The sequence below is a fragment of the Homarus americanus genome, unplaced genomic scaffold (assembly GCF_018991925.1).
Source record: "Homarus americanus isolate GMGI-L3 unplaced genomic scaffold, GMGI_Hamer_2.0 scaffold11150, whole genome shotgun sequence".
Lineage (NCBI taxonomy): Eukaryota > Metazoa > Arthropoda > Malacostraca > Decapoda > Nephropidae > Homarus > Homarus americanus.
The window spans coordinates 2,199,328-2,221,508 of NW_024720555.1; the positions used below are offsets into that span (position 1 = coordinate 2,199,328).

Consider the following 22,181-nt stretch of genomic DNA (forward strand, 5'->3'; position numbering starts at 1 on the left):
GTGAGAGAGATCAGTGGGGTAATAATGAAAGGGTTAAAGTGAGCAGTCACAATAAAATAACAATTTTATTTCTGATTCAGCACCGAGAGCCAGCCACAAAATAATTGTTTAAGAACATTCAGCACAGTACTGTAAAGATATACCTTGATTTACAATAACTATTTATATTTCAATAATGAATAATTCACAAATTTTTTCGTTACAATATATTTTTTTTAATTTTATTATGATTTTTTTAAATGTTATTCGTGAAATAAATATTACATATGTTCCAAGCGGTATGAATGACTGCAACATTTGTACGAACATGATTCTTAACGGATGTTACCGTATATCAGTTTCACTCAACACTCCCCAACCTCCCAAGGCTGTTCAAGTGAATCAAACTTATGACTTCAACACAAACATTATCATCATTAACAATTTGTAGGAATACTATTAAAACTGTTTAACGCAATATTTTGTTGCGGATATATTACTGGATGAATGATGGATTTAGCCAAAAGCCTTAAACTTATTTCCCTTTTTATGCTTCTTTACATGGTAACTATTTAAATTTTTTTTTTAAATCTCACCACTGCATAAATTGATAGTCCACTATTTAAGGTGAACTGCAGTGTCATTTCATTACATGTTGCATTTTTTTCAAATGTATCTCCCAATTTATAATGGTGATCAATGAAGAAATACAAATCAATCAACAATAAGGTTTACAGTAAGGCATCCCTCTCCTACATCGAGACCTGTACCCGAATATCAAACATGTCAAGAACAAGCTGAGTCATGTTTATACTTAACCACTGTACAGTACTGTATTTCACACTTCTCTTTTCCTTGTTTAATTTTTACACCTTCTGAGTGTCACATACTGTATACATACTGCTTATGTATGCATTCTTCTATAGATAAGCTTGGTAAGGCTAATCTATCTTTCATATATATATAATGAGGGGAGGGGGAGTATTACAACTGCCATTTTTATAAAGCAGATTGATTAGTTCTATTTGAAACAATTATAAATTTAATCCAAGTAGTCTGAATAATCACACTTGTATCTTGCTAAGGAATTTATCACCTCTTGATACATAACACTATGGAAGCCCTGGGATACCTTATCTTTCTGTTGTGCATTAACACATTATTCATAAATCCATTGAGTATCCAGTAACAGTGCACTTGTCAGACATTGGTTAGTGGAAAAAAACATGGACTGGTAACTAAAATTAATACTGCAAGGAAGGGAGGTGGTGTAATGTAGTTTTATCAGTCACCAGTCCACTGTAAAACTAGTATTAGTAAAAACACAAAACGTCAAACACTTCTGGTACCTTATGAGCCCATACCTGCGCCATACGGGCCTCAATCTCTTGTTCCTGCTGTAATGCTTTCACGAATGCGGCTTTCAGGCGGTTTGTGTGCTCCTGCTTGAGTGCTTGTTTGATGTTGGTTGTAACACACAACTCACACACCACCTTCACATCCCTACCATTCTCACCCTTGACTGCAAATGGAAAAATTTTACTTAAAAATTGTGTCTAACTTTAAGTGAATCAAGTGAGTGACAAAACAGTGACTTTATAAACCAACTTCAAAAAATATTTAGTCTAACACAAAGGTTTATAAAAGTTTACAATATGAGCATTGCAAAAGTTAATTACAAAACATATTGGACTAACAGAGTAAAGACATTCAACATGTTTCAAATGATTCTATGTATCACTTTCTTAAATTATAACAAGTTTAAAGCATTTTAAATTTCATGTGCCAAAATAAGGCAAATCTGAATTATGAAAAATTTTGCACGATGCCTCCAACAAAGTTGATGCATGATTTACTGTAGTTGTATTTTATTGTGTTTGTATACTGTACAGTATACAGTATTTGTTTTTACCAACAATGTAATTATTTAGGTCAGCTCTCAAAGTTTTCAGGTTGTCCTGCAGTCTTTTTTTTTTCTCCAGTACATTGGTGTTATCAACATTAACACAGTTCAGCCAATAAAGCAGGTAAGGTGAGGTAAGGTAATGGTTTACCTTCCTTGTATAGTAATTAGTGCTTTATGTAGCAATAAATGTTGTTTGTTACCTTCTTGATACAGTGATACAAGTACAGCATACGTAAATGTGATTATATGCAAGGACCCCACTTCTATCAGAAATACATTATATGAAAGAGAACTTCAGCTTTACACGGGTGATGCATGAAAATACGTTCAACGCCACTTCCTGACTCTCAGTACAGCAGTTCTTTGTCAAATGGATGCCCGTGTAATGTGAATCTGCCCGTATGCGACACTAATCTGCCCATCATGAAGACAAACCCACTTACACAAACTATCAAGTGGCCCCCATTTCAAATTTGGTGCACATGAAGCCTCACTTGGCCATCTACAAGTCCAGCCCCTTCCCATAGAGCAATAACCTGGCTGGCTAAATATTCAGAGTACTTGTACCAATATCTAAATATCTGGTGGGTTTCTATTGAAAATTTTAATTAAAAAATAATACATCTTTAAAATAATCTCCAATGCAGCTGTACAGTGTGTAAAATACTTCAGTTACCAACATTGTAAAATTAACATTCCAGTTACCAACAGCGTAAATCTATATTTAACTATCTTGATAACTTCTTCACTCTCTGGCTTCCATGTAAATTTATAGGTTTACTTCTGTTTAACTCATGTATTCCCCAACATCAATCCTCTCTCGGCATACACCAAGGCAATCTCAAAATTAATAATTACATTATAGTTACACATACAGGTGCTGTACTGAGAAAATAAAAAGAAACATGGTAGTGAGACAATATACAGTATGCACACACACACAGTATGCCAGGGTCTCAGAATTTTTTTAAATTCCAACTTTTTTTCCCAAGTTATCGATTCATTGTCAAGATTTAGCAATACAGTACACTAAAATTTGAACAAATTACTTACCCTTAGACTTAAGTGAAGCCTTATCCCATTTCCATGCTGGGGTAAAGTCAGTGCCACACTGCGTACAGATGAAGGGTGTTGGGTGGGGATCTGACATTTTGCCGTTCAAGAGAATGTGTTCCACACACTGCTCAAGGCCCAACAAGTATATAAATTCTGTGTTGTTTGGATTTGGGATGAAGTGCATCTCTGGCGGTGGTGGTTTGGGTGGTGGAATCTTAAAGGAAAAAAATACTTCTGAATATATTACACTAACAGATCTTAGAATTAAGGTTAATAACTGTTACCAATTTTTAAAGATCCTAGTATTTGGGTTAATAACTGTTATAACTTCCAACAGAATTTTATTAGGAAGCTCGGCTTCATAACTTCACTCGACAAGGATTTTTTTCTTTTGAATGGGAAAATCCAGATATTTGATTCACATTCCAGGTGCCAGCTTTCAACCCAATCTACTTGGATAATTAATAAGTCTTACTCTTACCCTGAGCAGCGTCTTCTCTAACTGTTTCCGGAGAGCCAGACGGGCCGCTGCTTGCCGTTGGGCAGGTGTGTGAGTGTCCTCCATTCTGCTGTTGTTGCTGCTACTACTGCTGCCACTGCTGCTCACAGGCTGTTTACCATGAACAAAACAACATAGCAATAACCAAAAGTTTTAAATTAAAGTTATTTCTTTGTGAATAACCCAAAGAACTAAAAATAAGAACTGTAAATATCCTTAACAAAATTAAAAAGGGAAAAATATTTTTAATAACACAATTGAGAAGAATTACCTTGAAAGAAGAGACAAAATAAAAGTGTCCATAATAATTATGTGAAACAAACTGTGTATCAATAAGATCTGGATAATAATGCACAAATATTTTCAGCCTTGAAAAACATTGTAAGTTATAGTTAACTTACCTAAAAAAAAATATTAGTAATCATAAAGAGATGAAATTCAATTAGACCAACATGTAAACATCATATGTAGGAGTCAAAATAATCCCCATGTTACCTTGTACCTACAGTCATAAATCCCCTCCTATGAGCTTGAGAATGATACAGCACAGTACAGCAATATTGTATCATCTGCCACACATCATCAAACTCTTTAATTTTACTATTACTTTTTGCTTAGTGAGCCCAACTATAAAAGTAATACTGTACAGCAAAAACTACTAATATAAATTAAAGTTGTTCTAAATTATACTGTGAAAACCTTTATGCTACATTACCAAAGGTCACTCTAGGAGGAGATTCACATTACTGCTATAGTACACTTTGTGATACAGTACTCCAATGAAGTCAGTCTACTATCTTGCTGAATCTAAGAACACTATGTTGTGGATGGTGGTGCCTGTTTGCCCTACAACTGAAGAGCTGCAGGTTATACAAAAAGGGAAAGACGTACGTATGCACTGGAGTAGTTCTAGTCATGACGTTCAAGAAATAATATACTTTTACAATAAAATGCAGCTATTAATCACATACATCACCTGGACTCACTGGGATGACCATTTCCATCCGACTATACATTTAGTTATTCAATTTACGTGGTGGGGGGAAGGGGGTACATATTGCTAGTAACACTCGGTTGAATGTCATAGTGCCTTAGCAGCTATCCTGTGATTATTATCAAGTGATTAAAAAAAATGCAAATATACTTGACTTCAAAGGTGTCTTAAGTAATGAACATGTAAAGTCTAGATTAGTGAGACAGAGAAGAGAGAAAAGGGAAAAATGTATGAAAGTTGTATTTATTTTAAATTCTAACCATTTCATTAAATGTCCAGCTAACTTTTTTTTCTATAAATTTGGTGATGGTAATGCAAGAACATTTTAATTTGTATGCATATGAAATAATTTATAGTGTACAGGTTATTGTGTATTTTCTGTGTGCTTCCATGTGCGAGTTGTGTCACTGTAAGAAATGTTAAAAGCATCTGTGCATTGTACTCTGTGACCTGTCAAAATATATGTTCATGATTTATTGCAGAGATGGACAAATATAAAGAAATGTTACTGTAAGCCATGAGCAGTGTGCTCTGTATAAAGTATTTGGAAATGTGTTCATAAATTATTGCGAAGACCATCACTATACAGCCACTATATAGTACAGTATACAAATATTACCAAGACATCATCATAATATTTATCAACTAAACCAGTACACAACAGCTCAAGTCCCATCTAAAACAATTGCTCTTACATTAGTTTCCTTTATCTTATGCAAAACATTGCAAGACAAGCTTCTTAGTTCCACTTTTTTTTTACCTATTCTAACACTCCCTTCACATCAAAGTAAAGACAGATGAAAATCCCTGCGAAAAGATTTAAACATTAGGCGACATTATTCAAGCAGTGTGCAATAAGAGGCACAACAGTTGAGGCGCACTACTGTATGTGTTTGCGCCTGGGAGTGAAGCCGAGCTCCAGCTCTGGGTGATCATGGGGGGGGAGGGGAGGGGATGAGTGACGGTGGTAATGTCAGATCATGAAGCCAGCCAAGCACAACTAATAATAATAATAATAATAATAATAATAATAATAAAAAATAAAAAATATATAAAATATAAAATAAAAATGCAAGTGGTCAGCAAACTACATTATGTCCCATCATTAGCACATTTTTCACTAAAAATAATTCAAGGAAAATTGGCCTGATTGAGAATCATGTGAGTGAAACCGCAGTGTGATAAAAGCAGGTTAAAAACAAAAATAATAATAATCCATGCCCTCATCTGTCATAACTGTTTCTAGAGACTGTAAAAATATCTAGATGTATAAAAATGATAGAGATAGAGAGACAGTCTAAGTCTTTCCACTGCATCTTAGCATGTCCTTGTTTCTATTGAATAGTTTTCAAAGTTCACAAATACTGAACAAAGTCCTTTTTTGAGCCCACTGTATGTATACTATTTTACTTATTTATATAGCTTCTATTTCTTGCTAATTATTCCCAATTTAGATTTGTATTTATATGTCTGTTTTGCTCACATTCTCCTCAAGTTGTTCCTGCTACCCAAGAGGGTTAATAAAATAATAAATTACAATCAGCCAAAGTTTTGATGAACAAATCAAATGCTGCTATGGATCGCTACATTTACTTTGCACTTGGGAAGTCTTCAGTCACAAGATGTGATATAACATTCCCTTGTAATTAGTCTACAACAGCCACAGTGGCTCAGTGCTGGTGCTGTATATAAATCTGATCCACCCTCTGTTATTTTAATTTTATTGGCTACATTTTCCCAGATTACATGTGTCTGACCTTCCCTTTAAACTTAAAAGATCAATCTTTTGGACCTTACTCCAACAGTTATTCCTTTTCCCTTTAACTTAACTTTAGTTACTTTACAACAATTTGTATTTTGCCATTTAGTTTTGAACTATTAAATCTCAGCAAGAGTGGCTCACAAAAGTATAAATATACAAATGATGTGTAATTCAAATAATTATACTACATGTACAGTGTAACTTGATACAACTGCTTTTACTTCACACAAAAGCTGAACTGATACAGTATTACAAACAACATACACTGTAAATACCAGAAAAACTCATGGTATGGATAAGATCTCTGATGAAAATGACAAATATCAATGGACTATAAGATACTGGTACAGTATACTGTATACAAGGCACAAGAGGATGAGCCTGATTGATGAGAACATCATTGAAGGAACAAGCTACGGTCAGCCATAGTAAGGCACTTTTCATATTGGGGAAAAAATTCTAACTTCTTTATAACTTTACGGTATACAAGTCATATGGTCTTTATACTTTATGGAGAAATATCATTCACAATTTTCAACAACGAGTGAGGGCAAATCATAGAATTCTGAAATTCCACAGAAAAAGGTTCATCCCTGTGGAGTTGAAGTATCAATTCTTTTAACCGTACAGTATTTAGCATTGAAACCCACAAGCAGCTAAATACAAATCTGATGATTTTTATGCTCGGAGACAAAAGTTTGAACCAATCTTTATCCTGAGCTCTTTCCAATTCTAACACTGAGATGATAGAATCAAGAGCCCCACACACACACTGAAATTCACTCATTATTGGTGTTGTAACAGTACAGTATGTATTCTGTAATTTTCAAAAGCAAATAAAGTAGATCCTGAAACTAATTAATACTGAATAGCAGGAAAAACTTCATTATATGAGCAATATAGAAAAATGGCCAACGTGAAAACGACAAAAGTATTACAGTATATTATGCTTTGAGTGTCTTTGTTTCCAGAGCATGACTTTATGACAAACTGCTGGATGTTTATTGGCAATTAGTGATGCAGCACATGGAGGAAAAAAAATTAATAAGTGTTAAATACAACCATGAATAAATTTGCAGCCGAGAATTATTAAATCACCCAATCAAAACCAAATTTCTAATGGAAATCAAGTAAGTAAAGAAATTTGGGAACACACAGAACAATGATAAAATGCAATCACACAAAATGGAAGAAAAGCAAAAAGAATTGCTGATTCTTTGGCAACAAAATGAAAATGGGACATAGAATGGGGTATTACTAAAATAAGGAAATGATAATACTAAAAAAGCACAGATGAAAGAAAAGAGGAATAATGATAATAAAAAAAAATGAAGCTGGGAAAGTGTAAAATAAGGGAAACTGAAAAAGAATGCAAGAAAATGAGAAATAACAAGTGCAATATAAATCAAGTTGGTGATATTATTATTTGTAAGAAGCAAAGGTAATAATAACTAATAGCTAAATAAGTATGTTATCTTTCTCTGAAAAAGTATCAGGTATGGAAAAAGGAAACAATAAATGTTCTAACCACAACATTGTGTATGAATGTGTGTGACTAGCCATATAAGTCTGTGTGTGTGAACACTGTGCATGAATGGATCTTTGTTTGCACACATGTGACGGCATATGAACCTGTGTATAGGATTAGGTATCAGTGAGTGAATGTCTGTGAATATGTGTAATTTTACTTTATACTGTATGTGACTAAAACCTTTGAGTCAGCTGCAGCATACTGTATATCTCTTAAAAAATAATGTCAATAAATTAATAAACACCTGATAACCCATCTCTTTGTCTTTGCCGATGACTTGCTAATGGTTAGTCATTAATTCAATCAAGAAAGCACCTGTGTGTTTCCCTCTGTGAATTATCAATATACAAGAATTTACTAGCAGCACCATGTCAATACAAAACTCACATTATGTACTATCAATAATGCATCTACTATAAATAATTTGAGAGAAGTATATTAACCACTGAACAAAGGCTGTATCAGGGCTGTCTGACCAAAGAACAATTCTATTGTCTTTGCATGGTGGCAATCTGGTCTGCATTTACAAAGATAACAAATAACTATTATTACTGACAAACAAACCACACACTAAATGCCTCCAACAAAGCAACAGCATTTTAAGTCCTGTGAGAGTGTTCTGGCTCTTAATAGACAGCAGGCAGGTGACTCATACACAACATCTTACAAACTTTACAAAAAACATCTCATGTTCTTTGACAAGTGTCCACCCAAAAACTATTGTATCCACTTGTTGAAATGATATGAACCGCTGGACTGTTAATTTGTCACATATATTTTCTAAGTCTAAGTAATACTTAACCCTTATCCGACATATTCCGCAACAGATGCAGTTAGAATGACTGGAATTTGCGCCCTATCAACAGAGGGCTAAAGATTTAATCTAACATTTTATTATTTATTCTCATGTTCTGAGTAAGTTTAGAGCATAAGCAACTATCATTTTATGTTTACTGTATTTATTCTGATGTTCCAAGCCAATTCACCATAAGCATCCAACATTTTAACTGTCCTTATAAACTATTCTTAAGCACTTATCATTTTAAGTTTTATTTTAGTATACTTTAACTACTATGGGATGGTGCAAGAAAATTACAATGTTTTCATTTCAATGAAACTTGTGTCTCAGATATGCTGCAGCTAACAGGTTACAACCAAAAGAAGAAAATATGCAAAAATATCTTATATTGTCTATGTAAAGCATAGTAATAAAAAAGCAAATTATTGCATAAAAAGCATCAGCTACTACAGCTGATTTCATACATTTAAAAATAAACTTTCAAAATAAATCAACTATAATTTTACACTTAACAGAATATTCAAAGTTAACTAAACACCAGAACTAGATGTTGCAATAAGCAGTCTGCACTTTGGGTTCAACTCGCCTCTCATTTGGGAAAATACTACAAAATTTAGTATTTTCACAAATAAAATATTTTCCCCCAAATCAGAAAGCAAATTGGCAAAACACAATTGAAACTAAAGAGAGGTATTGCAAGATCAAGCCTGGCTGAGTTGCAGCATGAGGATGATGTGCGAACCTTTATGAGGGCACGGTCGGCTGATGGATGTGTGGGGTGAGGGGTAGACGTCCGCACCTTGGAGATGGACACCTGGGAGGGAGAGTCCAAAGGCCCTGGGCCGGGGGATGACGACGATGCTGGAGAATCTTTGCGAATGATCTCCACTTCACGGGACAGGTTGAATGGAAGATTTAGATTGGGTGGTAGCCCCGTCAACAAATTGCTGGAACTGCCACTGCTACCTCCATTACTGGACTTGCTACTACTGTTGCTGGAACCATTACCTCCACCAGTACTGGTTAAGGTGGTGCCTGAGGGAGAAATACATCTTAATGGAAAGCTAATGGTTTGTTTGTCTGTCTGTCTGTCTGTCTCCTGGTCTGCTCATTCATTTCCACACTTACTTGTTTGACTCTCTCTATCTCTTAGCCTTACTCATATCTGTTCTACATGGGCAAATTTTTGCAAACCAAAAAAAGAAAGAAAGAATTAAAATATTGAGATACAACAGACCCTTGATAAGTAAAATAAGTTGATAGCCAATAAAAATTTTGATCCACAAACCACGTTCCAAACTCAAATAGCTGGATTTATCCAGATGTTTGAGACTAGAAATATTATTATAGTACTGTATTACAGTACAGGTATATCATAAAAATAGTACATAAATGTACACAGGCTAATTTACTTTCATCTCATGTTGAACAGTGCTCAATATATCCATTCTTATCTACAAGTAACATATTTGGACAGGAAAAATTACTTCCTTGAGTACTCTGCTTGGACAAGTACAAATTTACTGTGTTGAGTAAAATACAAATTCATAAAAGCATTTTTGGAAAAAAATTCTTCACAAACTGTATTTTCATTAGGAATCCAATCATAATAAAAGGTACATAAATGATAAGTTTTATCTATATCTAAACATTTTATACCAACATCCAAGGAAAGTCCACCATGAAATCTGAAATTTTTATTACTACATTCCCAGAAGGACATGCAAATTTTCAAAATAATTTTAGCCCCACTGAGGAGGACAAAGTGAATTAATGGAAATTTTAACCAATAAATTATCAGTATGTAATGACAACTTTACATACAAATGATTTCTCTGTATTTTAGGCATAACTCTTCTCCCTCATATGTTTGTTACTACCTCCTTTAGTCTACTAACTCTTCAAACCTATACTCCTACTTGACTCAAAACTCCTATGAACTAATGAATCATCAACCAGTTACTCCCCTAATCAACTTCCTCTCACAATTATTCCATCGGCCTTACCAGTTACGACACATAAACCCCCTTCCAACATCAAGAATAACTTGCAATTTATTTTTCATTCACCTCCTTCCTTAAATGTTACTATTCCTCTCTTTCATTCACATTGCTCACAGAAAGCTAATCTGATATTCCAAGCTTAAAGGTAAAAATATTCAGTATTTAGGATATGCACACACAGATGGAATGACAGACAAACAGACAGACACGGAAATTAAAAGACTGTCCCTAGGACGATACTTGGTAATAAAATAAAATACAAAATAAAATAGTTATTCATCCAGGAGGAGTCCAGTTGCAGGCAGGAATCTTAATCTGAAAGTTTAAAGGTAACAGCTTAATGCAAAACAAATGACTCTTGACCCTCTGACCTTGACCGATTACCAATGTTTCCTAAACATTAAAAGCTTCAACAAACATAAGTGTTTGTCAAGTTGAAGACCATCAAGTGCCCCAAATATACCAGTTTAAAACAAGCTGAATGACACATTACCCCATCACCTTGAATAATTCTGATTAAATAAAATATTGTAAGTGGCCACGGATATCTAAACCGAGTGTTGTAACAAAGCTCTGATGCTCACCTGCAGTGGTCAATTGTTTTATCTCAAATATAAAATGAACTGGATATAGGGATATCGATTATGTGACCGATTATAAAACTTAAAACAAAAAAGTTGCCTTTCTCAACATAAGGAAGAACAACAATGGGAGGCACAGATCAAGTTCTTTTGCACTTTACAAGTGACTTATAAATTCAATATACAGTTGATCTCAACATTTATGGTTTATGTAATTGTGTATTTCACAATAAAATCCTTTACCTATTTGTTCCTTTATGTCTTTATTAATGCTGTTAATCCTAGTTAAGCATAACTCAAGTTTACATATCAACAATCAAAATTAATTTTCAACAAATAAGCGATATACTGTATTAAATAAATTACTGTACTGTGAAGGTATGAAACGATTTTACAGGTTACCCCTCTTGCACTAGTGATGAGAACAGGTTAGCAAACATCATTTAAGACAACAGTTTCGGCCTGTGCTAACCTGTGTGAAATCTTTGCTAATAATGTATTAAAAACAACGTTGTGATATCAAAGGTCAACAGTCATTTCTTACATTACTTTAATTTTAACAAAAGCAAATACAACCACACAAACACATGTAAACACATGCTAGCACACACACATTTACACAGTTAACGCAAGTGCTTTTAAGATAGTTTACTTGCTAAAAAGAAACTATCTATGAAAAAACCATGATAGTACTCCAAATTCATATTCTTACTTTGAATTCTGAAAAATTAATATTAGTGTCATTAATAACATAGAAATTATCAACATTATATATGACCCTAATATTACCACTGCAACTGCACAAAGAATGGCCCTGTCTAATAAACCACTTCTCTTGCAAGTGCATCATTTTCCATTAGTGGTAATGTGACAAACAAAAGTAAATATTTTGCTTAAAAGCAAAATAAAGATAAGACACCAAGAGTACTAGCATGGTTTGATTATTACGAAACGTATTTGTCCTTACACTGACCTCTGGCCAGGAGATGCTTTTGGGCCTGTAGTGCACTTGGAGATAAAGCATCTGCAGAGGCCGCAGACGTCATATTCTTTATCTGCTGTTTATATTCGCGTGATGCCTTAATATGTGCGGGTATAGCCGATGATGATGCCTGAAGTAGAAACACATACAATGTATTGCAATTTAATTCCCTTTTCTCATTATTTTCTTTTATCTGGAAATATCAACAAAACACAATATGCAAAATGTTCCTGGAAAATGAGAAGTACAGGTATTAGTAAAATAAATAATCACATAATATACAAAATACTCTGAAAATTTTTTCTGATTTTGAGTCTTGGGCACAAACAGCTACAAGGAGAGGGATATTTGGGGAGGATACTTCATGTATCATTCAACCACTTTTATTAAACAGTCACAGCAGCTGGATGATGAAGATGATAAAAACTCAAATAAAGTACAGTGGTCCCTCGGTTAACGAATACAATTCGTGCTACAGAGTCGTTCGTTAACCGAATCTATTATTTCAATGGGATATTGGGTAATTGGTTCCAACTCACAGAAAAAGTATACATATAAAGTACTGTATACCGGTAATAGATTTAACAAAACATTAAATATAAACTAAATACAGTACTGTACTGTACAGTATACTGTATAATAAATAAAAAACAATAGAACACGGTATTTTAACTTACAGTACTTTGAGGTGTGTATGTCGTATTCCCGGCGGCTTTGTTTACATATCAAACAGCTGATTGTAGAGGCAGTCGATGATGACATGCCATATTCTTTACAGAGTGCATTGGTTCTAATGCCTTCTTCATGTTTCATAATAATTTCTGTACTGTATATTATCAATATGTTAACTAAATTTTAGAATGACCAATAATTTTAATGTAAAAATGCAAAAATATTCAAGAGACCAACAAACTGAATGTTCACTCCACTGTAAACAAAGTTAAACTGTGAAGCGTTGTTGGGCGATTCAATCAGCAGATTGGCGCACAAAATCTGTTCCCTGCACTGTATATACAGTATTATAATTATCAATATGTTAACTTAATTTCAGAATGACCAATAATTTTAATATAAAAAATGCAGAAATATTCAAGAGACCAACTTTCTTGATAATTACTCCACTGGAAACGAATGTAAACATAGAACTGATTACAGTACTGTATTGGCGGACTGGCCAATCAGCTGATGCGCACAACAAAACGTGTTTGTTGTAAGGATTTCGTTAATCGAACTGAAAATCCTTATGGGAGCTAATTCGTTAACCGAAATTTCGTTAATTGAACCGTTCGTTAACCGAGGGACCACTGCACTCTACTTTTCTTTGAGAATATCTCATATGACCAGAAATAAACAGACAGATCCATATACTGTATATGAGGGGTAACCAAAAAGTATTGATTATAACTGTGGGTGAATGAACAATAATCAATAGAAGCAATACCTACTCCTCTGCAATAGTTCTATCTCTCATAATTCTTTATTGTTAGGCTAGTGTATTACTGTACTAGCCTTGTTACGAACTTAAAGACCTTCGTTGTTGAAGTGCAGTAGTCACATTACAACAACCACCTCTGCCGGTTTAAGGCTGGCTAAACTTGAGAGGCTTGTGATATATGGTGCACATATGACATCCACAGTGCCAAGCTCAAAGTGGCAACAAGCTTGGAACATGGACTTATAAGGTACTTTGAAGTATAAAGTATTATTTGTTCACCTGAGTACTTATAACAAAAACTATCCAGGTAGGCAGCTCAAGGAGTTGTAACCCTGCCTTGCCAATTAGAAGACCTTCTCAATACTTATTCCTCAATGAACATTCAGTTTACTTTAGTCCAGTATGCTTGCCTTGTGAGTGAACTTTATAAAGTGTCCCTCATCAAAACATCTTTGTCATATAAACCTAACAAAACTACTCGGTAATCAACACACTAATATTTATAGTTACTTCATGACAATAAATACAGGCACTTTACTATGGTCTCATATATCATATTTATTTCCCAAGACTTCGTCAAGACAAATTAATGAATTGTATGACTTGAATTCGAACCAGTACAATGAGAGCAGCCTGAAGATACAGACCTGCACAGAGCCTATACTGTAATAATGATCAATGTGATGGGAAGGTAACTGTTTCATCAGCCCATTCTTCCCCTACAGCCATCCAAACCACAATTGGTTCATCACAAAGGCAAACTGACTACACATACGCATTAAGTATCCTATAAACATACTAAAAGATGTAGGACAGGTTTAAAAGTCAATGAGAGATTCCCAAGTATAACGATCAACAATCTGTATGTATACCCAATGTAGGTTTATGTTAACTGAACTGTTAAAAGGTAACCAGAAACTTGGTCACGGGTTGTGGCTGCTAGAATCCATCACAGTGTAGTTGTCAGTCAGGAAAACATTAATGAAACAAAACAGGCCACCACCTGCTGATAGTTATAAAGTGTAAACATGAATATAATCAAAGCCACAGGAATTTTCCAGTTTTGTGCACTTGGCAGTATTAAAAATCCCTTCTCTACAAAACACCTTCAAACCAGTTAAAATCACCAGTTTTTAATTACCGTACTGTTTCTTTGATCCACTAGAGCACAACCAAATGTACTGAAATGCTCAATAAAAGCACATGGTATGCATAATAGCTGGGCAGTTTTACTCCACATTTTTCATCTTGTCTCAGAGATCCTGGACTTTCTTAGAGTGCCACACAAAACATTTACAGAGTACAGTACTTGAGGATTACCAAAGGAAACAGGTCAAAAATATGTACAAACAGATCCTGATTTACAGATTGCAACAAACTGGAAGGCAGTCATAACCCTGATCCTCATAATCTGTCATATAGCAGCTTAAGATGAAAAAAAAAGAGAGTAGATTTAAAACTGAAGAAATGGAAGGAAGCAATAGTTGTTTCAAAATTAGTCAATGAATGAAACAATAACAAAAAGTTTTGTCAAATACAATACCAATAAAATGAATACCAAATTAAGAGTAAGAAAGAATAAGGCCACTTTCCAAAGGTTATAATGTTATGAGCCCAAGCAGTATTTATTTATCTCATGCACATAAACATGTGACCATTTCACACACAGTATATTAAAAGCCCATTCAGCATAATGTACAGTACTTCAATGAATATCTTGGCACTGATAGCTTAGGCAAACAATTTGGTTTTAAATATTAATTAATTTAATTTAGAAACATTTAATCATGTATATTTAATAATTAATAAATATCATGCAAGGAATTAAATTATAGAGCACTTTTTTAAAAGCATCAGATGAGCATTAGCTATATGTATCCCCACACTTGAGATACTAAAACATTCTCTTGCGGCGTAACTTAAAACAGGAAAAAATACACACATAAAAGGATATAAAAAGAGAAAGCCATCCAATTATTGAGATTTTCTTTGTGCATATATATGTGCCAGTAAATAGGGGAGTCACACATGCATGTGTGTGTGTGTGTGTGTGTGTGTGTGTGTGTGTGTGTGTGTGTGTGTGTGTGTGTGTGTGTGTGTGTGTGTGTGTACAGTGTGTGTGTGTGTACAGTGTGTGTGTGTGTGTGTGTGTACAGTGTGTGTGTGTGTGTGTGTGTACAGTGTGTGTGTGTGTGTGTGTACAGTGTGTGTGTGTGTGTGTGTGTACACAGTGTGTGTGTGTGTGTGTACAGTGTGTGTGTGTGTACAGTGTGTGTGTGTGTGTGTGTGTGTACAGTGTGTGTGTGTGTGTGTGTGTGTGTGTGTGTGTACAGTGTGTGTGTGTGTGTGTGTGTGTACAGTGTGTGTGTGTGTGTGTGTGTGTACAGTGTGTGTGTGTGTGTACAGTGTGAGTGTGTGTACAGTGTGTGTGTACAGTGTGTGTGTACAGTGTGTGTGTGTGTACAGTGTGTGTGTGTACAGTGTGTGTGTGTACAGTGTGTACAGTGTGTGTGTGTGTACAGTGTGTGTGTGTACAGTGTGTGTGTTTGTGAAGTAACATGGGGCCAGCATGTGAGTACTGCCTTAACCAGCAGCAACAATAAGAGCAGGAGCCCCACCTTGGCACCCAAGTCATGTTTAATGAGAGGTGGAGGTTGTGAGGGAGGCAGCTTAGTGGCCGTAGTATTAGACGGAAGCTTCGTCAATGCAGTCTTGGCATCATTGGCAGTTGCACTCACATTCTCCTTCATCACCTGCAACACCGACACGCATGTAACAAAAGACAGTTATCGAGTTAGCGTAGAAAATAATTGAATTTTATGACCATTTATTTTTGACACAGTTTATGACACACAAGCACACTGATCTTTCATGCAATTTACTGGATTAATCGTCAAGTACTAATTCTCCAGTGAAACTAAAGAGTCAAGTGGGAAGGGGTAATTATATTGATGCTAAATGTAACTACAATACAGTACAATATTCTAAACAGAAATGTTGAAAACAAAATGCTGTTCAATTACAATTAAACACAGAGATAAAGATACTAAAGAAGTTAATAAGAACTACAAACACCAAGAAAAGTTAGAAGACCCAAGTATTGAACGGAAGAATTTTTGGCAGACACCAGATGTATAGTGTACAGTACTAAACTTTGAAAAATGAAACATCTGAAGTTAGTATTGAGAAAGATGCATTCATATCAACCATGGGACCCCCATTCCACTCTCAACCTTTACACTTTGACTAACTGCAAAAGTTATCTGGCTACAAGAACCATAATCAAGTCTAGCAGCTTCCTATGTGACCTGCGCCTCAACAAAATGGGTGACTCCCTTAAATACCTAAATATTCTAGGCATCTTATCAAAAATTACATTGGCCATATTTTAGAACTCAATTCTGTTCTAGTCTAAGATTGGTCTCTTGCTCAACTTCAGTTAGTGAATTTAGTAAACAGTACATCAATTGATCCTCACTCCAACTGCCACTCAAAACATTTTGATTGAAGCAGCTGGGAGGAAAATTGACATATGATACATTTCAACTTCCTTACAATGACTGAATCAACAGTGCTCCTTCCACAATACTTCACTGTAGTTAATACTCCCTTTGAAAGGAAATAGCCTTTAATGAAGCATTATCAAAGTCTCGACAAGCTGAATCAGTCACTTAGAGAGCCTGGCACCAATCTCAGAGTAAACTTGGGATGACTTGTGTTCTAAAGTCTTTGAAGTTGATTCCCCCAAAATCAACCCTACTAGCTGTGGCTGCAGGCCTCACCTGGGACTGCCTGACCTTCTTGAGGAGTACCAGCTTCATCTCCTCATTGCGAAGCTCTACCTGGAGTCGATGAACCAGCTTCATCTTCTCTGCCAGCTCCTCTGGGCTCAGCTCCTTGATGGGTGGCACCGGTGGCATTTTGTCGTCATCGTCGTTGACATCATTGATGCCGTTGCTGTCACTCTCGTACCCGTTGCTGATGCCATTCACCTTTGGGGTGTCATCGGTCAAGTCCGAAGATGATTGGTGGGTGTCATTGACATGATTGGCAGTGTTACTGGCTTCAGGGGTGGCAGTCAGCCGGGGTCGAGAAGTAGGTGGAGCATCACACTCACCAGGTACCTCAGAGTCATCTTCACCTTTGAAGAAAAAGACTTTCACTACTTAGATTCTCTTATCACCTTTATAAAGTACAAATGTGAATTTTGTTTACCACAAGCGTTGTTCCTTTGTCAGGTAACTGTCACAGCTGTTAGATGAAGATAGCCCATTGCTGTATGCAAGACAAAAATCCCTCCCCCAGTGTTAAAAAGTGACATTTATCAGAATAAGCTTCCCAGCACAGGGTGATCCCCCTAGATGACCCTGACCTCTGTCTCATGTTTGCCAAAAGAAAACTTTTAGTCTATACAGCAGACATTTGTCATTCGCAGTTTCAACTATTCACGGTTCACCCCCAAAAAATTTATTAGCCTATTTTAGGCCTAAGCTAGCCAATTGCATTTTTTTTTACAAAATTCAGATGAAAAATAGTCAAGTGTTGGAGAGTAAACTTTGACACCTCTGACCTTTTTCTATTGTTGACCAAAACAAAACAGTGTCAAGGTCAACTAGATATGAAAATTAGGTAAAAATCAGGTAATATGTGTTGATGTTACAGTATTCAAAGTCCTCATGACCTACTACTGATCTCAGGTGGTCGGTGCAGTAAGTTTATCAGGAACAAAGTTACAAGAGATTGTGATTTCTTTTGTAGTGATTGGGTAATAACTGTGGTCATGTCCCAAGAGTGGGGTGACCTCCAATAATTATATGTCATTTTGACCTTTTCTGGTGTCGACAGACATTTTGACCTAAAATCTGCCTGTCACCTTCTCCTCAGAAGAAATATATAGGCGAAACTTATATGCAAGGCTATCAGGGTACAGTACCTTATATAAACAATAGCAGAGCAGAGTTTTCATAATGTAAACAATATATGGAATATTATGATAAGTATTGTAAAGCTTAAGTTATAATGCCAAAGATTTTCTTTTTATCAATGGGTTGTGGTAACCTTGATCCTTAACAACAATGGTAATAACACATCTCATCACAGATAATAAACTCTTAAAAAGGCCATACAGTATGGCCTTAAATGAGGAAGTCCTGCCACCTCACACAATTTGAGGAATGTGGTAAATTCTGGTTGCAGTTTATTTTTTTCTTGACTATAATTTTACAATCTATTTAAGGAAAACTTCCTCAGAGGCCTAAGTCAAGTTTAAACAATTTCCAAAGAAATGAAGATTAATGCTCTCTTACAGAATTAAAATTTAAGGCAACCACTGAGACAATAAATACTACTAAAAGTTTCAACAATTCACCAATGAAATTGTTCTTCTAAAAACTAATATCTAATCTGTTAGTTTAATGGATATAACTTAAGCTAGTCATATAACCTTTGACAGGTGACCTGGGCTTTAAAGGGAGTTAGAATAAAACATAATATATGTATAATATGGACACGAAGTAGTACCTTAAGCTGTGTATTCTTATATTACTCTATTAATTATGTATAGTAAAGTATTACAGAACATGTATTAATCCTATGTAATATTTCCATTTATTATGCACCATGTTAAGTATGTGAATTATCATATTTACATTTTATGTATTCAGCTTGTGAATGCTGGCATCTGTACATGCCAGTGCAGAGTGATACAGAGAGTGGAGATCGCCAGTCCTTAAGGTGAGGAAGTGCTCTGTCTATTAGTTCCTCTGTATATCTCCCGTACGAGAATAAGAACCTATTTTCAAGATAACAAGTGTTTGTGTATACCCTCAGTAGTGTAGAACATTTTGGTGGGTACCAAAGACAAACAGAATATATAACCTATATATGACCCCCCATGAAGCCAAGATGAGTCACAAGCCATGAGCCCAGTGTTGTAGGGTTTCACCTCTTAAAATGAGACAATACAACTTACTACTGAACACACCTGGTGACTCTTGTCATACCCCAGTAATAATCCCATACAATGATTATTTTGGTAACAGTTTAAGAGAGCAGCCTGGGTTAACCGGCTACCTAATGAAAAACCTCCAGAAGAAAACTTATTTCTAACCTCAATACTGTACAATAATAACACAAATCAGGCGGAGTAATTGAATTTTTCATATACTATTTTCCCCGAGGTTTTCCTGTAAATAAAAAAATTCTGTGCCACCTGACAATGCCATGTTTATGTTTCAACTATTTACATAGGCAGGAATGCTTCATAGACATAATGCTTTCACTTTCATACTCAACACAAAAAAATAGCCTCTTTTATATATTTTCATAATATCAGTTTGGCAATACAAACATTTCCCAGATTCCCTTCCAATTCCATACACAAATTTTTGTTTGCAAATGTTATATTATATAATTTACAGTAGATAAGATGTACCAACCAAACCTACCTATCCTAGGATAAAAGTACAATATAGAAAGGTTGCTGAGAAGTGTTCCATCAATTAGCATTTGGTTAACAGCTCGAGAATTGTCAACAAATGCAAACACAGCATGTTGGGTTGATGTCTTAATGTACAAGAAAAACTGGAAAAAAACAATATAAAAAGAACAATTCCTCTACCTAATTTGGGTTATTATTGAGGTAAGAAATAAGTTTTCTTCTATAGAAACTTTTAGTTAGGTAGCTGGTTAGCCCAGACTTGTTTCAATCACCACTCTCCCTCCATAAAGAGCTGTTTCAAAGATGTTCAAACCAAACCATCACTCTATACACCTCCCTCTCTCTCATTATGGCATGGGATGAACAGTGTCAAGAGCATCACAGACTCCCTCATTTGCATAGACCCCCTCTGTCTAGCTGGATCACTATAACGCTCCCCTTCCACAAGATAGCTTAATCATCTCCCTTTGGCTTGCCCATCAATAATATTTACATTTTTTTTTTACATGTCTCAACAATACTTCAAAACACTATCAACTATTACAACATTAAGGAAATATACATAACACATCCCCATAGTAAAAATAATCTCCCCAGCTTTAAATTTAACTCTTAAGTTATAGCTTAAGGGCCACGTCGCCTTGTAAATATATAGATGTTTTATAAATTTGACCCAAGTATTCATAGTGTTTAACTGATAGCTACCAACCAAGATAAAACTGTGTGAGATGACTGAAGTGAATGATACAGTGCATCTTTTAATACAGAGCACTGACCAATAGTTGTAAATACTTTTGCTCAATCTACATTATCATAATCTCATCTACATCTTATCACACTTAGCATCTTATTCATTACTTGGATATTACTGCTGGAGTCATGCTATAGTGCACAGCAGAATCATCTCACTTCCAATGCATTTTATCCTAGGTTTTGTGGGTGGTGTGATTTCAGACATAACTACGACTGAACTTGTGAGTAATCTTAAGAATAATTTGAACAACTTTCTCATTTAGAAATAAAGTTGAATACTAGAAGTAATGACCAAGAGGTTGGGGTGAAAGGCATACTGTACAAGCACTATGACTGCAGAGTTCATAGCATGTAATGTATAACTACTTTACCACATAAGTACTGCTCTTTTTTTTTCTAACAAACAAAAAATTACCCCCAAAGTAATAAGTAGACGACAATTTAGATGCCAGCTGCTTAAAGATGAGAAGGTTGTTTGAATATTCGAATACTCTGTTACATTAAGTTAGTTCCATTAGCCTTTGGCTACATTAAAGCTGACTTACTCCTTGGGACACTGGGTTACATCAGCAACTACCAAACAATACTCAAGATTCAAGTTTCTACAGTGAACAAAGGTGCTGCTGAAGATGAATTTATTGACCATATTTACAAAGGACTGATAAGGGTCAAGGAAAGTGGTACAGTATAAGAAAAGTGGAGAAAGTGTTGCCTGTGTAAATGAATTTAGTTCCCAATCAATCTATTTCATCAGATATTTCTGAGGCAATGAATAAATTTCTCCTACTTTTATGTTTGTGTGAGTCTAATTTTCATGCCAAATTCTATAACTACACAGACTTCATTCAAGAATTTTATTCATTCCATATAAACATTTGCATGTTTTTCATTACATTTCACTTTGCATACCTGAAACCTCACAGAATTGATTTCCTAATTTCATTTACTGTATTATCAATAACCTGTCCATATGCGTTCTTCCTATGTTCTACTACCTCTACAAACCATTTCCCACTCTGGTACAAGAGTATAGAGCCAAACACCTCTTGCTCACTGTCATTCACTCATTCTAGATGCAGTAACTGATGTCATCTCATTGAACATTCATCTTTCCTAATATGAACTCTGGCTTAGCCTCGTTGCTTCACATAATCCTGCCTAATGCACCAACATGTCCATCCCTCCAAGACACATCATAGTATCCTCTACATCATGCACACACAGCAGATTCCTAAGTGTCTCCCTCGCACCCACAATATAACATTTTCATCCTCTATAAAACTTTGACAGAAAGGGTGTTACAAGGACAGACCTTTCTGTAAAGAACTGAAGAAAGAAAAGAGAGCAAGGAAACAAATTTGAACAGCTGTTGATAACACATTAGAGGCAGACCCACCCTTTTTGGGATGTGTAAGTAGCATCACTACAGAAATGTCAAGATTGGAAGGTGGAAAAAATGATA

At 35.2% G+C, this 22,181-nt stretch overlaps 1 protein-coding gene across 18 annotated transcripts in view; it reads right to left on the reverse strand.

The window, feature by feature from the left end:
• LOC121860612 (transcriptional repressor p66-alpha-like) overlaps positions 1-22,181 on the reverse strand; it is a 60,952-nt gene that overhangs the window by 12,446 nt on the left and 26,325 nt on the right. For 11 of the 18 annotated variants that reach the window (XM_042357824.1, XM_042357819.1, XM_042357834.1 and 8 more), the window contains 7 exons: positions 17,310-17,668; positions 16,146-16,280; positions 12,078-12,222; positions 9,269-9,561; positions 3,423-3,551; positions 2,939-3,155; positions 1,329-1,501 (listed from right to left, as the gene is read on the reverse strand). In XM_042357824.1, the coding sequence (XP_042213758.1) occupies positions 1,329-1,501; positions 2,939-3,155; positions 3,423-3,551; positions 9,269-9,561; positions 12,078-12,222; positions 16,146-16,280; positions 17,310-17,668 (1,451 nt within the window). The remainder of the gene's footprint in view (positions 1-1,328; positions 1,502-2,938; positions 3,156-3,422; positions 3,552-9,268; positions 9,562-12,077; positions 12,223-16,145; positions 16,281-17,309; positions 17,669-22,181) is intronic. The other 7 variants (XM_042357828.1, XM_042357837.1, XM_042357830.1 and 4 more) reach the window with 6 other exon arrangements.